General features: G+C 39.0%; 1 protein-coding gene across 1 annotated transcript; it reads left to right on the top strand.

Moving 5' to 3' along the window:
- The first annotated feature begins 5,298 nt into the window (after nucleotides 1-5,298).
- LOC117500955 (receptor expression-enhancing protein 6-like) lies at nucleotides 5,299-17,598 on the top strand. Its single transcript, XM_034159754.1, has 5 exons — nucleotides 5,299-5,590; nucleotides 14,374-14,467; nucleotides 16,284-16,422; nucleotides 16,820-16,988; nucleotides 17,073-17,598. Exons 1-5 carry the CDS (start codon nucleotides 5,476-5,478, stop codon nucleotides 17,108-17,110), a joined length of 555 nt encoding a protein of 184 aa, XP_034015645.1. The 5' UTR covers nucleotides 5,299-5,475; the 3' UTR covers nucleotides 17,111-17,598.
- Nucleotides 17,599-19,112: the final 1,514 nt, after the last annotated feature.

The raw sequence follows: 19,112 nt of genomic DNA on the forward strand, positions 1-19,112 counted from the left end.
GTGCTCTTTGACCTCCACAATTTGTTGCAGTATACACTTAGCTCTTATGCAACAAGAAATTACTCAATACTTTTGTGGAGTACTGTATATTACTAGAGTAATTTATTGTACTTAAATTTAATTATGTTTACATTAAAAGAAAAACAAAGAAAAACTGCTAAATATCAAATATTTATCAAGTCAAGTCTGGAAACATGCTCCCTTGTCATGCATGGCCACATCCATGACACCACGGAGCCGCCTTGGGTCCTGGATGGTAACAACCCAGGTAGACAACTGATCCATCCCCACCCTTCAAAAGCAACTACACTCAAAAAATAACTTGGTCAGTGAACATAAAAAATTATGTAAAGTATTGCCACCCAAGTAAAATGTGTTAACATAGCCAGAAACAATTTTGCTGAGTGAGCTAAGTGTAAATTTGTTGGGTCAACATGATGAATTTGCATTACAGTTACCTAATTACCATGGTTCAGTCCAACTAGATTTGAAAAGGTAAATGTAGACCTAAATGTAAATTTGTTGGGTCAGCATGATGAATTTGTGTTACTGTTGCTCAATTTCCATGGTTTAGGCCACCTAGATTTGTAAGAGTAAATGTAACAAAAATAAAAAGTAAGTCCTTTCGGCTTCTCCCTTGTTTGCGCTCGGCGTCGCAACATCAAGTCTGAGGCGGATCTGCATGTTGAATTGGCACAGGTTTTAATTCCAGATCCCTTTCCTGGCGTAACTCCACATTATATGGAGAAATGTGGCAGGGGTGGGGTTTGAACTGGGAAACTTTCGTACTGAAACCAAGTGCACCAATCACTTGATCACAATCCCTGCCCTGTAAGTAGTTCCAACTACTTTTAAAATAGTACAGTTAGATGTCAACTTAACTTTGCTGTGTTGGATCAGCACAGTTTATGCAGATCCACCTTGGATTTGCTGTGACGACCCCGAGCACAAACAAGTGAGCAGCCAAAGAGACTTACTTATTATTACAGTTACCCATACAAATCTATTTGGCCTGACCCATGGCAATTAAGTAATAGTAATGCAAATTCATCATGTTGACCCAACAAATTTACACTTAGGTTACTCAGCAAAATTATTTCTGGCTACGTTAACGCATTTTACTTGGGTGGAAATACTTTCCATAATTTTATTATGTTTACTGAGCGAGTTAAATTTTAAGTTGTTGCATGTTATGTTAAAACTACATGATTTGAATGTGTTCACCCATAAAACTTGATTCTATGTGGTAGAAACTACATGTTAGACTTACGTTCATATAACATAAAAATAAACAACACCCATGTTGGATTTTTTTCTGAGTGCACCTATGTGTCGCAGCCATTAAAGTGTGGATGTCCCCTTACTCTTCTCCAGCCACTGGGTCATCAACACTGAGGTTCCTATGTATCACGATCCACCTTTTGTTCTTGTTTTATTACTACATTGTCCTTGTCTTGTGTTTTGTCTGTTAATTGTTTCAATAAATTACACTTAAAAATTATATTTAAATTTGAAAATAAAGCTAAACAAGTTGTGTATAATCAGCATTTTACAGTATATCTGTTAATCACCCATTGATCATGATCAATTAAGTGTTTGTGTCTTTATTAATTTACAGAAATGAGGTTTATAGCAAAAAATTAGGTTTATAACATGACAAATGACCAGTTCATTAATAAAATAGAAATAAGTATCATGCGTTCTTTTATTTGGAATAGAGTGTACATTTTATGTGACTTTATAGTTACATACTGGTATTAACCCAACCCCCCCCCAAAAATGTGGTTATTACCCTAGATCAGGGGTGGGCAACAAGGGCCGAGACACTGCAGGTTTTCCTTGCAACCAATCACCTCACCTGGTGGGTTGCTGATGAGCTTCTCCCCTGCACATAAATACCTGGTCATCAATGAAATCACCTGCTGAGACACCTGAACATTAATGAAATCACCTGCGAAGGTGAGTGGTACCAAGGAAAACCTGCAATGTCTCGGCCCTTTATGGCACATGATTGCCCACCTGCCCTAGATGCTCCGATGTACGGCAAAACCGAAAATGTCATTTTTAAATTTGTGAAAAATAGAAGCAGGCAAATAAGCCAGAATCTAAAATTTGGGAAAATTGAATGGTTTACAATGTCTAGATCATTTTCTTGGGAAATCTGTATATTACAAACAAAATATACAAATGGATATGTACTTATGGGACATGGGTCATTACATATAACAATCTAAATGGGTTAGAAGAAAACATACACTTATGTTATTAAGCATAATGAACTCACGGATTGATAGTTTTCTATCAATAACTTCTACAGAACAAGCAGCCGTGCAAGTGATCGCGTGAAACAAGTGTTTTTAAAAAACAATAAAAATGTCATATTTTGATTTGACTAGGTGGAAGTAAGTGGGACCGGACTTTGCAGAATTAACATGTGGCTGAAGGTCCCTCTGTGTTTACAACAACACGCTGTCACATGCTGGGTCTCGACCAAACTGTGCAAAGGTCATGGCACTCACTGAGGAGCATTGGCGTCACGCTTTGGCATTTTGATTACTGTAGTAAATAATCCGCTGGTGGCACAGACGAGCAGCTTTAACTCTATCAGTACATGTGCTGAAACTGTGCACCTGGGGTTTATGCAGAACCCACCAGGGCTTCTTGTGTTGTTTTTATTTATGCCATTTTTGCCAGTATCTAAGTTTTGATCATTTTTAATCTTCTTTATTCGATCATGACCTTTCAATACAAAATTCAGTACCTACCACTTACTCCCTGCAGTTGCTCTGATGCAAATATCCTGAGTAAAAACTGCACTGACAGCTCGATCGCTAAGAATAATTGACACTAAGCTCAAAGTTTTGTGATGGAGTCTGGCCAGATGCATTACGTATATCAAATCGAGGCCCAATCATAAGAAAAATGATGATGGAGCCCATTGTATTTAATCAGACTTTATTAAAATAAGGGAAGTTGAACACAAACGTATAAGTGACAAATACATAAAAAAAATGCAGCTGAATAAGTCAACAGTTGAAAAAGATTCAAATAAATGCAGTGCATCCAGAAAGCATTCACAGCACCTCATTTTTTACACATTTTGTTAGCACTGTTGCCTCACAGCAAAAAGGTTCTGGGATCGCTTCCCATCTGGTCCTCTCTGTGTGGAGTTTGCATGTTCTCCCTGTGTCTGTCCAGCTTAGTCCATCTTTCAAAGATGCGAATGTTGGGTGAATTGGAAACTTTAGATTGAGTGTGTATGTGTGTCTGTCTGTCTATATGTGCTCCTATGACTGCTGGGATAGGCTCCAGCCCCGCCGTGACCCCACTGTGACCCTTAAATGGAGTTAGCAGTTGAAGATGAGTGAGTGAATGAATGAAAGTTCCCATAGAGTTTATCATTACAAGCAGGCACAACAGTGCCCTCTGCTTGTCGGCTGGATCATCTACGTATTAAAAACAACAACAAAAAACAAACAGATTTGATCCTTATTTTCACAGCATTAACATCATTGTGACAGAGTGTCCATCTGTCCATCTGTCTCTCTGCTCAGCATAACTCCAGTCCTATTACTTCCAGGGTCTTCAAATTCACAGGGAACATTCTTGGGACACAGACCTTGCACAAGTTCAAAGATGGCTAACCTTGACCTATTTTAAGAGGCCAAAAGGTCACACTCACTTTCCTATTTTTATTCTCATATGGCCGAGGGTATCTTAGCATGGCGTTATATTTTTCAACTGGATTTGTGATAAGACATAGTAGTACAGAGGAGGCCATATGACAGTGAAGGTGTCTCCATCTACTGGGCAATACACAGTTTGGACACTTACACAGTTCGCCCGGACAGTCCAGCATTCTGCAGGCTATCAAAGTCAAAATTTACATTTGCAAAACATTGCGTGAGTGTATTATGTTTCACTCATTCCGTAAATTATATTCCTTTGGGTAATGTATTAGTTTTATTTATTTATTTTTATTTATTTTTTCATTATTTTTTTAGTTTTTGACAGGCATTTCTGTTTGAACTCATCAGCAATGCACATTAAAGCATCACCTGTGTGTGTGGATTTTTGTGTGTGGATTTTTTGTTATACTTGAAAATGCCACAAAACAAACAAACAAACAAAAAAGCCCATCCATTTCGATAATTTGTGATGTCACAGTTCTCCATTGTTTTACATTACAATAAAAATGAAACTTTTTTAAATACAAAAATATTGAAATAACCCCTGGAATATTAATTTTTAACTAATTCAGATATTTGTTTCACTTATTGCATCAATTTATTTTGATTGCATTTGTCATTTGTTATTTTATTGTTGTAAGTGGCTGAAGATGAATGATTGAGTGATGTGTAAATTTTTTGTTTTTGTTTAATAAAATCAAAATAAAATAAAAACTTATAACGAGTGAGTGGAATTTACGTATCTGGAATAATTTCATTATCATATCCTTTATTTAGCTACGTAAATCTTGAGGAGATTAAAATCTCTTTTTCAAAAGAGACCTGGATGTTTCATTGCATCCATCCTTCTATCCATCTATCATCCATTCATCCATCCAGAGAATTTTGCAACAGTATGCAAAGCAGTGGCGGCGCCGGGGGGGACTTAAGCACCCCAATAATTCTGCCAATAGCGTAAATAGTGAATGACATATTTGTGGATCTCAACTGCAGTTTTGTGCTGAGAATGTCTCAGTATCGCGTAACTGAACAAAGTGATGAATGCAATCATTCTAAGTGATGTGTGTGTGCATTGATACCACATTTTAGAGGAGCACGGGTGACTAAAACATATACCTTGGTATTTATAAAGCAATTTACTATATATTGTTCATTTCAACGACATTTTGTGGAGCCCCTCCAACTTTTACCCCAGCCCTCCAGACCCCCCCAACAAACATTTCCTGGCGCCGCCACTGTGCAAAGAGTCATAACTTTGAAAAATTGTAAAATTGATGGTTTTATTTCCCCTTCAACAGGCGTTACTCTTTCAACAAAAATTAAAAAGGAATTTGTTTTAATGTTCATTATCATCATTTAAGCTACAAACCTCATTTAAAAAAAAAAAAAAAAAAAAAAAAATTAAAGAGCTTTATTCAGAAAAAGTATGTCAAAAAGAAAGTAATAAATAAAACTAGCAAATACATAAATTAATATTATTTTGTTCGAAATGGACCATAATAGATATTATGCGACGTTCTTTAACGTCTCATCTGGCATCACCTGCCGTTTGCTAACGGAGCCCTGTGATTGGTCAGCGAGCCACTTTCAAACTCCGCCTACTGCCACCAACCCGTTAGAGTGATCCACGGCAGCCATCCGGGGCAAAGTTCTGGCCAAATGATCGAACCAAAATCTATTGAACGATTAGCTATACTTTTGTAAACCCGTCAGGCGTCGTCTTGTAAGACATTTCTTTTCTTTTCTGTGTGCTCTGGGTCAGTTATAGACTCAGGAAAGTCCAAAAATGAGTCTTTTTAAAGGGCGCTTCGTGGCTCTGCTCTATGAGAAGAACTGTGTGACTGATCAGATGGCGGCGCTCGAACAAAAAACGGGAGTGAAGAGAGAATATATCGCTTTTGGTAGGTGGAAAACAAAATAATAACTGTCTACGCACCGAATATAATAATTTTCCTTTTCTTCGTGTTTCACAAACAAGCCGACGTTAGTTTTAACTGTTGAGGGTTTGCGGTTGGCGTGACGTGACGTAATACGTCACTAGCTTTGATACCCCGTGCCGACACACTTCAAAGTCACATTATGTGTCTGTGTGTACATGTATGTTTATGATTGTTACAGTAAAGTTAAAAAAAAAACAAAAAAAACACCTTAAAGTCACAACTGGTAAATAAATAACCTCCACACATTTTCATAATTAACCATTAAGTCTTTTAGGTTAAAAAAACTTGTCAGGAATAATCTTTCTGTTTTTGCTTGTGTTAAACTGTTTTGAAAAATAAACTTGTAGGACAGAATTTTTTAAACATTTCAAGTGTATCAAATCTGCTTTAAAGCGGTAGTCTGTATGATTTAGTGTGTGTTGAGGTTTCACATTGTGTAATTGTTGGTGATGATTTGTTTCCTGTCACATTTCAGTCATGAGTGTTCTCACGCGCTTGCCTAATGAAGAGATGGTTATGAATATAATATTCCATTTCTGCTATTAAACACCCCTAAATCCAACAGACGGTAGCTTTAAACTACTTTAAACCAAGGGCGCAATTTAGAACTAGAAATTGGGGGGGACAAAGTGTGAGGCCTGCAGGGCCGAAGCCCATAGGCCGGGGGTCTGGGGGCCTAAGCCAATGGTTTCTAGATTAGCTCAGATGCATTCTGAGCATCCAGAACAGTAATTTTAATGTTTTGAGAAGACCATAAAGTGGACACCATTTGACTTATGCAATTTGAAACTGTGGATGTAAGTACTTTATTCTGAGAATAGCCAGCATTGATTTTATTAACATCCTGGTGTAAATGAGGTATCACCACATGTGGAGAATTCAAAAATAATAAGTTGAGTTTTCATTAAAAAAACAACTGCAATGTGTTAAAATGTATTCATAAATATGAAAGAACAGACTCTTAATAATAACTGTCGCATACTGTATTTTTTTTTTCTCAAGATTTGTTTTTGCATAAGTTTGAAAAAACAGATCATAAGTTTAGGATAAATTACTTATCATGAATTTAATTTTCGAAGTGGCACTAATGACAATACTCATACTGAACATAACTTCGCTTGCATAGACTGATTTTGGAGATCAAGCAATAATTGTAGATGGGCTTTCTGAGGTCCCAGATAGCTTTTCTGATTTCCTTTTCTAACTTTCAGAATTTAGTAAATTAGCATGTGGTCCATTGATACTTATGTGTAGACACTAGCCCCTAGAGGCAACTATTTTTGGTTTCAAATCTGGGCAAATGCAGTCCCAGAAAATTCTGAATGTGACAAACAAGAAACAGGTGTAAACAAGTCAATGCTGCTAAAAATACAAACTTGCAGAAACAAAGATACTATTCTGACATGGTTTTGCACATAAGATTGGAATAGCATGTTTCAAGTACACACATATATGTCAGAAGGTGGGGGGACATACCATATTCTGGTTGAAAAGGTGGGGGGACATGCCTCCCCATCCCCCACCAAATTCCACCCATGCTTTAAACCTGATATTTGAACAGCTCTGAATGCTAAAGCTATCTTAAGTGGATTAATCACATTAACAAAACTGCTTTTAACTGGCTTGGAGTAGTTTAATCTATTTAAGGTGTAATTACGCCTTAAATGATTTAAACTACTCCAAAAGTATTTTGAACTGCTTTTAAATTGCTTTTTAAACTTTTGTAAAATTGGTTTAATCTGGCTAAATAAGCTATTTGGATATTTTTTTTAATGTTTGTTAAAGAGTCTTGCATCAGGGACACAAATATTTAAACAGTTTTGGTGGTGGCCAAGTGGTTTGTGCACTTGTTTTTGGTGCGGCAGGTTCCTGGTTCAAATCCAACCCCTGCCACATTTCTCCAGTCAGGAAGCACATCCAGCATAAAACGTGCGCCAATTCAACATGCAGATCCACCTCGGATTTGCTGTGGTGACCCCAAGTGCAAACAAGGGAGCAGCCGAAGGGACTTACTTTGTTTATTAAGTGTATTGTCAGTGTCTTTAAATTTGTTTTTATTTTGTACTGGTTTAAAACTGTTCTGCACCAATGCAAAATTTATTTAAATTAGGTGAAAATGGACTAACTAAAAACAGTAGCTTTACATCAGGACTAGGATGGTTGCAAGGATGTTAACCCCCAAACCTGAATCAGCTGCAAGTCGTGAATTATCTGCAAACCTGTGTGGTTTTCCACTGCAGGGAACTCCCCATACAGGGCGTTTTTGTGCTCTTCCATGATGGCAGACTTTGTGATAAAGCATGTGAAATTAACAGTAAACAAACATAAAATATTACAAATGAAAGCCTGTTAACCTGACGATGCTAAGTTAAAATCATCACTGTAGTAATGTGTTTAAATAAAAGCACCGTAGAAGTGATTTTATTGGCTAAATAAAAGACCAGACGTTGACAGTGCAATGCAATGCATTCTGGGTTGAGTGATGAAAATAAATTTTCATACGCGCATCTATTTCAGAACGTTAGTGTTGAATGAAGCGCATGTTACTTCCCAGGATACAAGTGTCCCCCGCTCCCTGCCATCTGGTCCCAGGAGTATTTTTATCACACCCTGAAATATCTGGTGCCAGGCGCAGATGTAGATTCTAAGATGACCTGTTAGTTGACTGTGGTTGCTGTCATTTAACGTGGCAGAGTTGTCTTATTTGTACTTTGCTGTTGTTTGCCTTTCAGCTTTACCCCTTGTTCATATTTTGTGGTGAGTTTAAATAGGTGGTTATCATAGGACGGCCTGGCAGCCTCGACTGTGTCGCCTACTTTTGTGTTTTCTATCACCTTAGAGAAAACACATTAGCCTGAGTGTCCTACATTCAATATGTGCATCTTTAGGTCACAATTGATCTGCATAGTGAGGTTGGGGGTGAGGATTCTGCATTTAAACAACTAATAACCACAGGATCCCATGTTCTGTGGAGGATGACTGAGTTATGTAATGTCTCTTGTCTGTATGCAAATGGCTTGGACAGGAAAAAATTGGAGATTAGTGAGTTAGTCCACCCTAGCCCTTTTGTGTAGGCAATAATTAAAAAAAATAAATGCTATCACCTTGTATTCCACTAAATTTAAAAGGCCTTATGATGACCAATCCAATAGAGATATTATTGTCATTATACATATACAGTGGTCCCTCGTTTATCGCGGGGGTTACGTTCTAAAAATAACCCGCGATAGGTGAAATCCGCGAAGTAGTCTGCGTTATTTTTTACAATTATTATAGATGTTTTAAGGCTGCAAAACCCCTCACTACACACTTTATACACTTAACTCAAACAGGCATTATCATTTTCTCACTTTTCTCTCCTGTGTAAACACTCTCAAAGTTCAAACCTTAGTAGAAAAAGACCACTATTATAGAATGAAACCAAAGATCAGAACCTGTTTTCAGGCACAAACATTTGTTTGAGAAATAAAACTAGAACATTTTCCTATAAATAATTATGATGGCTTTTAGAACTAACGAATTTAAGTTTAACGATCAACCTACAAGGTTGGACACATAAGAAATTATTAATAGTGACTGGCCAGTATTTCACAGTTCCTGTGATTGAGCCTCCTCGTCCTGGCGCCGCTCCACTGTCACGTCTTTTTCCACTGAGTGACACCTCGGTGCAGGTGTCTTTTTCCGAGTGAAGAACACAGTTATGGGTAGTTGTTGGCGCTCTTTTTTTCTTCTGGGCAAGAAGATTCTTATAAACAGACACACGCAGAACACAATGCGCGTGCTCTCCCTTCGCTCACTGCCTCCGGTGTTACAGTTGCGGGACGGATGCGGAACCAGCAAAGAATCCAAGTCATTAAAAAGATACAAACCTCTCTCAGTGGGCACGGATGTTCTGTGGCTGCGGTTACCGAGACCATGCAGCGCTGCGGATTTTTCCGCAAGAATTCTATCCTTGCGGGCTACTGGAGCGCTCTGCATCAAAACAGCGAGCGTAGTCTCTGGACCTGTTGCCAGATTCTGGCCGCAACTCCGCACAGCAGACAGTGGGGCGGTGTGAGTGGCCCGCTGCGGCGTTTACCGAGCCTGGAGACTCGGTAAGCACATCGGAGGCAGGGAGAGCAATTGCGGTGATGCCGACCGGCCTGCGTGATGAGGACGCAGAACACAATGCACTTTAAAAAAAAAAAAAAAAAAGCAGCATGCAAAATTGCACTAAAAAAATCCGCGACTGCATTATAGCAAGGGACCACTGTATATACATACATATAACGAAACTTGTCCTCTGCATTTAACCCGTCCTAATTACAATTAGACACAATCCAACTGCTAGGAGCAGTGGACAGCCACAGTCCAGCACCTGGGGACCAACTCCAGATGTAGAGACGCTGCCTTGGTCAGGGACAGAAAAAGGAGCAGACCCTAAATAAGCTTGTTGTTGATTGTGGGAGGAAACCAGAGTACCAGGAGGAAACCCACACAGACACGGGAGAACATGAAAACTCCACACAGAAAGGGCAGGAAGCAATCCCACGACCTTCTTGCAGTGAGGCACCAGTGCTAACTACTAATCCACCGTGCCACCAGTTGCATCAAGTGAACTTTGATGTACTGCCACCTGCTGGATGGTTAGTGGAGGTGCCCACCTTCACTTAAGCATCAGCTAACTGTGCTTAATGGGGCCTCAGTTCATCATCAACTAATTAGATACAAATACTTCAAAACATTATTCTCATGATTTTTTTTATATGATGGGAAACATAACAATATTTCATACACGTTATGAATTTCCATGCATATACCAAATGCGTTTTGCATTTAACGTTCAGAAATGTGCGTTTGCTCAGGGTCTCCACAGCAGGTACAGAGGAGCGCCACATTGGGATTTGGCAGAATTTTTCCACAGGATGCCTTTCCTAGCAAAACTCTAGGTCCCTCTTTTTTCAGATTGGGTTGGGTGCTGCAACAGCAGCAACGCTTTCTAGGTGCAGTTCCCCTTTCTACCACTAGATGCTGTGCTTACTCATTTTCAGAACTGTGTGAATATTTACACACATCTAAGTACATGCTGGTAAATTCCACACTTTGCGTAGAAATGTTTGTATGCACACAGTTAAAGCACAAATATCAGCATATGAACAGTTTGTAAATGAGGGCCCAAAGCTGCATGGGCAAGCGTGATTACACCTCATGTTATGAAACAAGCTCCCAGCCAAGTCCTAATCAGGGCCTCCTCTGCTTAACTTGTGAGATCTGTCAGAATCAGGTGAGCACAGAGCAGCACAGCTGCACAGTATCTCAAATAAATGAAGATTAGGGGAGGTAGAAGGAAAGCTGTGCATGTTGTGCATCATGCTGCTGCTTCCTTTTCGTCGTCCTCCTCTCTGTGTTGACGTTTCACTGTGGGCATGGGCGCAATTTGGTGGGGGATAGGGGGGACATGTCCCCCCCCACCTTTTCAACCAGGGGGGACAGAATATGGTATGCCCCCCCCCCACCTTCTGACATATATGTGTGTACTTGAAACATGCTATGCCAGTCTTATGTGCAAACCATGTCAGTCTTATGTGCAAAACCATGTCAGAATAGTATCTTTGTTTCTGCAAGTTTGTATTTTTAGCAGCATTGACTTGTTTACACCTGTTTCTTGTTTGTCACATTCAGAATTTTCTGGGACTGCATTTGCCCAGATTTGAAACCAAAAATAGTTGCCTCTAGGGACTAGTGTCTACACTTAAGTATCAATGGACCATATGCTAATTTACTAAATTCTGGAAGTTAGAAAAGGAAATCAGAAAAGCTATCTGGGACCTCAAAAAACCCATCTGCAATTATTGCTTGATCTCCAAAATCAGTCTATGCAAGCGAAATTATGTTCAGTTATCATTAGTGCCACTTTGAAAATTAAGTTCAAGATAATTTATCCTAAACTTATGATCTGTTGTTTTTTCAAACTTATGCAAAAACAAATCTTGAGGGGAAAAAAAATACAGTATGCGATAGTTAATAATTATTAAGAGCCTGTTCTTTCATATTTATGAATACATTTTACCACATTGCAGCTGTTTTTTAATGAAAACTCAACCTATCATTCTTTTTGAGTTCTACACATGTGGTGATACCTCATTTACACCAGGATGTTAATAAAATCAATGCTGGCTATTCTCAGAATAAAGTACTTACATCCACAGTTTCAAATTGCATAATTCAAATGGTGTCCACTTTATGGTCTTCTCAAAACATTAAAATTACTGTTCTGGATGCAGAATGCATCTGTGCTTATCTAGAAACCGTTGGCTTCTGGGGGCCTAAAGCGGCCCCCAGACCCCAGCCTATGGGCTTCGGCCCTGCGGGCCTCGCACTTTGTCCCCCCCAATTTCTAGTTCTAAATTGCGCCCTTGACTGTGGGTGGGGCTCAGACAGTTAGATCACATGCACGTTTGCACATCCAAAACAGATAAGTCAGGATAACGTTACTAGAGGCTAATGGGTGTTTTCCCGAATGACACTATAATCCAGCCAAAAGTTTTGAAGAATGAGTCCAAGTAGAGATGGTTTCAAAGCTGCACTCCATGGCTCTGCTGTGGTAATGACTGTGATCAAGCCAACACTTCTCATTTTGGTAAATTATATAGCCGGCCATTGTGTGTGGGTGTGTTGTGTTTTAAGCTTTAGTTGCTCACCTAGTCTGTCCATAACAATGACTTTATGTGAAAACTTGGTGTTTACCGGAGCTGATGCTCCTGCAGCTGTGTGCGTCATGCTGCAGGATACCACAACAGTGTGTTGATCGTTTTCTTGAGAGGGGCATATGGTATTATTTAATGCCCTGAAATCTGATCTCCATTCAGATTACTGAATGTAGCAAGTTGTTATTCAGTTTGTAACCAGATGGTTCTGCAATGATGTTTCTTTTTGCTTGATCATGATTTACATATGCAAAACGTTGCTGTGCAGATGTCAGTGTCATCTGCGACCAGTTGTCCTCCTCTGCAGACTCTCCTCATTCATCCAGTTTTCTTCTGAGCAGGAACAAAATAATTAGATGTTACGATCAGGCTGATTAACTTGTCTAACTTCATAGTGTTATTTGCATGTCTCTTGATGGGTGTAGTTTAATGTTTGAATTTTACATAAATTTAAATGTTTTTAGCATAAATCCTCCTTGAGGTACCTTAAACCAGCTCATCTTGTCAGGTTAGCACAGAAGCTGTTCATGCTATTATGAAGTCTGTGGAGTTGTGGATTTTTCAAAAGCACATTTCCAAGTATTTATTTATTTAAGTTGCACAAGTGAGTCAGATAAAATAGTTGGTCGGGGTAACCATTTATCTGCTGCTAATTCAGTCTTTTACTGTCCGACAATCTGCAAACTGAGAGAGGATGAACAGAAAACTGAGCCAACCCAAATTGCAGTTTTTAATGTGTAAGTTCACCTTTTTCTTGAAAAATCTCCAGTGATTAAAACATTAGCAATCAAGTCCTCAAGTATTGTAGTCATCTTTGATGGCACTTCTTTTGATGGATTTTTTTTTTTTTTTTTTTTTTTTTTATGTATTCAAAAAAGTAAGGCAAAGGAGTCAATTACACAGTTCTCAAATCAAAGTTTCTCTGAAGAAGCAAGTAGAAATCTCTTAAGAGCGTAACGAAAAACTGTACCAAGCCGTGGACTGTCTATACTACTTAAAAAATAACACTAAAAACCCAGAGGTCTTCAACATTGACTATGAATTATATTTGTCATGTTCTGATGTTTATTTTTAATATGATTTTCAAAATTTAAGGGAAACAACCACTTTTCCTGTTTAGCGACGCACCACTTCTCCCTCACAGCAAGCCAATAACTAGTTCAGTTTTCATGGGTAAAGCTTAGTAGCTTCTCTCGCTAGTCGCCTTCCTTTACAGTTACTCTGTTTTTGAGACCTACCTACTCCTGACACATTTACCTTGCCTAAAGAAAATTAGCTGTAAAAGTGATGATCCTGTATTAAAAAAAAAAAAACAATTTTTCAATTTCAATTTAATTTCATTTATGTAGCATGGCCCAAGCAGAGGATTACCCCTTTGAGTCTGGTCTTCTTGAGGTTTCTTCCTCAGAGGGAGCTTTTCCTTACCATGTTACTCTGAGGGTTTATTAGGTTAGACCTTACTTGTGTGAAGCACCTTGAGGCAACTCTGTTGTGATTTGGTGCTATATAAATGAAAGTAAATTGAAATTGAAAACAATAATAATAATGCTAATTTTAAAAATCCCTGATATTTAGTTTGTAGAATTACTTATGAGTTCTGAAAATAGAGTAACTGTGTATAAAAATGGCTGTAATTCCAGAATGATGAATGCAATATTTTTGTTAAACCCCTTGCATTAAACCTTAAAGTTTATGCAATAGCCACATGCTGATGGTTTCATTTCAACTTCATTGTTGAAAAAAAGTGTGTGGGGGGGCAGGGGCGTCACTGTCCAAGTACTTATGGACCTGACAGTCTGGAGTCTTTCACATAATTCTATGCTGAGCTCAATGTGTCTTGAGTTTAGACATGGTGTAAGTAACCTCCTCCACCTGCTGGATTTGAATGTGACTATTTGACTGTGGATTGTTGCCCCTCCTTTTCCTGGAGCACAGTCCTGGTATCCTGCTGTTAGACACACAGATGATCCAAGCACTGTTCGTCAACTGAGGTATCTCACCTGTTCCAACTCCCATGATCACATCACTCCCTCTGCTTTCCTTTCCTCTAACCTGCAGGTATTTTAAGTTTGATGGGACTCTATCTGCTGTTTGGATATGGGGCCTCTCTTCTCTGCAACCTGATTGGTTTCATCTACCCGGCATTTTTCTCGTATGTATGATGTTCAGCTGATTTTAAATATGTGACACTTAGACACTCTGCATGTTAAAGTATGAGTTTCTGTAACTGAACGATTGACTTTGACTATGTGCACCAGACTTACTGCTTTTGAACTCTTATTTTATTGATTTGTTTATAATGTTATTATTATTATTATTATTATTGGCTTAATTCTGTTTAATTGACTCACTGAGCCAACATCCAGAGTATCACAATGCAGTGTGAACTTTAGGTTAGACCTGAAGATTTCCAGCTATAATTCGCAGTGTCCACCTTGATAAGTCTGTATTGTTCATTGTAAAAAAAAAAAGAAAAAAAGTTTTTAAATTCTATTTTATTACTTTTGTAGCACAAACAATTCTTACATTTTGGAGGGTCAGATGAGATTGACCATATTTCTGTTTTTCATATGGCCGTCATCAGACTGGATGTGTTGGGCTGACGTCATACGATGAAACTTTGATGCAGTTTTAGTTTCATGAAACTAGTTGTTGGTGAGTTGTCTGGTGTAAAACCCTCTGCAGCACACTTGAAACTTGTTTGGAACTCTGCTGCAACAGTTGCAAAACTCTCAACTTTATCACGCTATTTCCATACAACAACCAGTCAAAACATTGATACCTTGTCACATGGTGATATCAAACTCTTGCTGATGCCGTATCGTTTCAACTGGACAACTCCCCAAAATGATCATTCAATGAATAACAAGGAGGAACAAATGCTCTCTAATGTTAATGAAGTTGAAGTGAGAATTGGAGCCTTTTCTATCACACAATTGTATGTCACGCTACCGTCTAACACTGATTCCACAAGATGGCGACAAAGAGCTATTTATTTATTTTTGATTTTCTGTTTAGGATCAACAGCACAACAGAATTATTGCTCAGCAAGTAAATGACACAATGCAATATAAAATAAGATACAAAGTTGCAAATACTAAGAATGATTTTTTTTTTCGAATTTGAGAAAATAAATTAGATTTCTTTATATACTGCCAAATCACAATAAAAGTCTCCCCAAGGTGCTTCACAAAGGTGAAGCATAGCCTTACCCATCCCCTGAATAATCACATTGACAGTGGTGAGGAAGAACTCCCTCAGGCTTTTTGTTTTTGTTTATTTTACTGTAGGAAGAAACCTCAGGCAGACCAGGCTTGGTGAAATGACCATCTTCTTTGGCTATACCACCACTAACAAAACAAAGCACAGCAAAAATATTGTCAAACATGCAAAAACATCCATACATAGCCACAAATGAAAAATTACTAACCTTACTTGCTAACTGCAGTATGTTGTGTGAGATTTTTTTATTTGTGTAACTGTTGGCTTGCATAGCAATTATCTTTCATGCAACTTGCAACGTGCAACTAAAGTAGCTGCATGAAAGTTTCACAGTGTCCCTCCAGCATTTTGTTGTGGTTCTGTCTGTCTTATCTGGAGCACTCAGCACAAACACTGCTGTGTGGTGTATTTAAGTTAAAACGTTCACTAGCCAGTGTGGTACTGTCAGGATCTTGAACTCATTTTCAAGGTGACATGCAGCACTTTCTAGTTTTTAGCTTCATCTCAGACTTCAGTTATTTTTCACAATAGACACTTTAAAGACACTGTGGGGTTGTCATCATATTCAACTTTTTACAATGTATTTTGCTCTGCCGAGAATGTTACATTTTCCAAAACTCCATCTGGCACTGATTGCTCCTCTCAGCAGTTCAGACTCATCGATAAAGACTTTTAATCTTCATTATATAGTGTTTGTCGTGAATGGCCTCAATATCCTCTTAAATCTGTGTATGCCCCCCCCCCAGCATCAAGGCCATTGAGAGCAAAGCTAAGGAGGATGACACACAGTGGCTGACCTACTGGGTCGTCTATGGGTTCTTCAGCATCATAGAGGCTTTCGCTGACATCTTTCTTTTCTGGTTCCCTTTTTACTATGCTGGCAAGGTAGTTTAACCTTTTATTTATGTCCTTATCAACAGTGCCCTCTAGCGGACAATCTGAGTTGTATATTTTCTCCTGAGTTATTTCTGTTTGTTCAGTTTTGTAACTTCTATTCTTTTGGCTTTATGTTGTGATGTTGCATGACAGAATATTTAAAATAGCTTTTGCTTTTTGTATCTGTGCGATTTGAACGAAATGTTTTTTTTTTTTAAGACAATTTGGGTCAAAATGAACACTACACTCTAAAACATTGCAGCCTTATTTAGTTAACAAACTGCAATGTTTTAGAGTGTACTAACATTTGCCTTTAAGGCATATTACAGAACTTGGTGAACAGCACACAGACTAAAATGAATGCAGACACAACAACATCATCGTCATCACCCTCTACTGTCCTCAGTGCGTCTTCCTCTTATGGTGCATGGCTCCAGTGACTTGGAACGGTTCTAACATCTTGTACAGGAAGGTGATCCGGCCATTTTTCCTCAAACACGAGGCCGCTATGGACGGCATGGTCAGCGATCTGACTGCCAGGGCTAAGAGCCTAACGGAAACCGTCACCAAGGAGGGTGAGACACCTAACCGACAGAATGCATGCGTTTGTCATTTTCCTTTCCACACAAACAAGTTAATCCTTGTGTTTATCCCTCCAGCTGTGAACCATGCCCTCAGCCACGAGAAGGACCAGTGACAGACATGTGAAGGCTTTGTGTGTGTGTGTGTGATTGTAGGCACAGGCTACAAGTCAGCAACTTTGTGTTTGTTAGATCATTGGGGGAGTAACCCCAATGATCAATACCCCCTGTGACTTTTCATTGGTACTGCCAAGATGATAAGTGGCACTGTGACCTTTTTATGTGATCTTATGTTGTGTTGATGTATAAAAAAGTAATTACCTGCCTGCAGGTTGTCTGGGACTCTGATGTAGGCTTCATCATTCTGTCTGAGCCAGCTGTGACAGACAATTAACACTTAAAAACACTGTGAAAGCATGAACACCGATCCAGTTATGATTATTATTATTATTTTTATTGTCTTCTTGATCTTAAAAAGCCTTATTCTGTCAAACCATATTTAAGGTACGTTGTACTGGTGGGAAGAGTCTCACTCTAAACTGGAAAAAAACAAAAAAAATTCTGCTTTTACATTATTGTCAAAACTGGAATAGTGATGAACTGACAGGTCGTGTCTTTGTGGTCAACTTTTTAAAGCCTTCAGATTCATTTCTGCTAATGCAGCCATTCTTCACATCACGGGAAATGTGGATTTATATGGTCCAAACTACAACGTGCGCGCACCAGTGATTCCTGTAATTGTTTTTGAGAGCAGAGGAAATCGTATTTCTAAATGTAGAGTGCGCATGTTTTGTTTCTGTTCAGTGTGCAGCCGCAAATATTTGTTTTGCATCTGCAATGATTTTAAATGTGAATGAAATATTCTCTGAAATTAACTTCATTAATAAAATGACAGCGTCTCATTCTTGTTTGTGTTGTGGTTGTTTTGTTTCATGCTTTATTTCACATTTGTGTAGTTTAGTTTTACTGTTTTTAGAAATGACAGCATTAAACGATGTAGCCTTGAGTCCTTTCTGACAGCCATGTGATCATTTGACCTCCTCACCCTGAGGTGCATTAGCCAGGATTCAGACAGCCTAACCGCCTACACTGTAATTTGTGTTTAGCTCTGCGTTCATGCTTGATGGGCTCTGAACGCGGAGTCTTTTCAGTTTGTGCGCTGGGTGTAGCGCATGAGGAAATGGTGGCTGGTGTGACGGCCACACACAGCCACAGGCACTGGAAGACAGCCATGTGGAAATGCTGCTGTGAAGATCTGTCTGATGGGTGTTTGTGTATCTCCTTGGCCATTGGCGTTATTGATTTGGCAGAAATGGAGTACAGAAATAATCATTGCATTGAGTTACTGCTGCATTATGTGCTGAGCCTATAATCACATTCATAGATTTTGTTGTTGTTCTTGCTGAGCTCCCCCCCCCCCCTTCGTTGAACTAAGTCACTGTTCGTTTGTGTTCTGAGCTGACTTTACACGTGCTTGCAAGCTACGTTCACTTCTATAATCTTACATTATCCTGCTCTCTTCTGATTTTCTTCTACTTATGTTCTCAACAAATATCGCATTGTTTACTTGCAGTCTTCTGCGGGGTTTCCTCTGTTCCAATTCCCTGGATGACCGACAGAGGGCGACACAAGCAAAGATGTCTGCCTTGGTAGGTGGTGAGTCATACAGGGAATTTGTCACGTAGAGACAAACCCAGCTCAAAACGAGGCCTGGTCTGACTGCTCTAGGCCTTTATTAGCACCATGACTATCTTGATCATGTTTAAAAATGAATGGACACAAACTATGGCTTTCTTTGAACATCCTTTAGCTGGGTTGCATTTATATGTGATAGTTTGACTACCCTGTGATTCCTGTCCTGAAGTCTGTGTGTCTTTGTACAGTGCACGTAGCCTTTGCGTACAATGTGTGTACTACATGATTGCATTTGGGCTGGTGGCTCCTGACAGCTGGTTGGGTCTGTCCATGCTCCTGAAACACAATGAGGTTGCTGTTCTTGGCACTGAGCATACATTAATATTGTAAAGTGATTTGCCAAACATTGAGTGATTTAGTCTATTCAAAGGCAGAAGACATGACATGAGTGGTTTGTGATTGTACACTGTATACAGTTTTTGT

This window comes from Thalassophryne amazonica, chromosome 19 (genome assembly GCF_902500255.1).
Source record: "Thalassophryne amazonica chromosome 19, fThaAma1.1, whole genome shotgun sequence".
NCBI lineage: Eukaryota > Metazoa > Chordata > Actinopteri > Batrachoidiformes > Batrachoididae > Thalassophryne > Thalassophryne amazonica.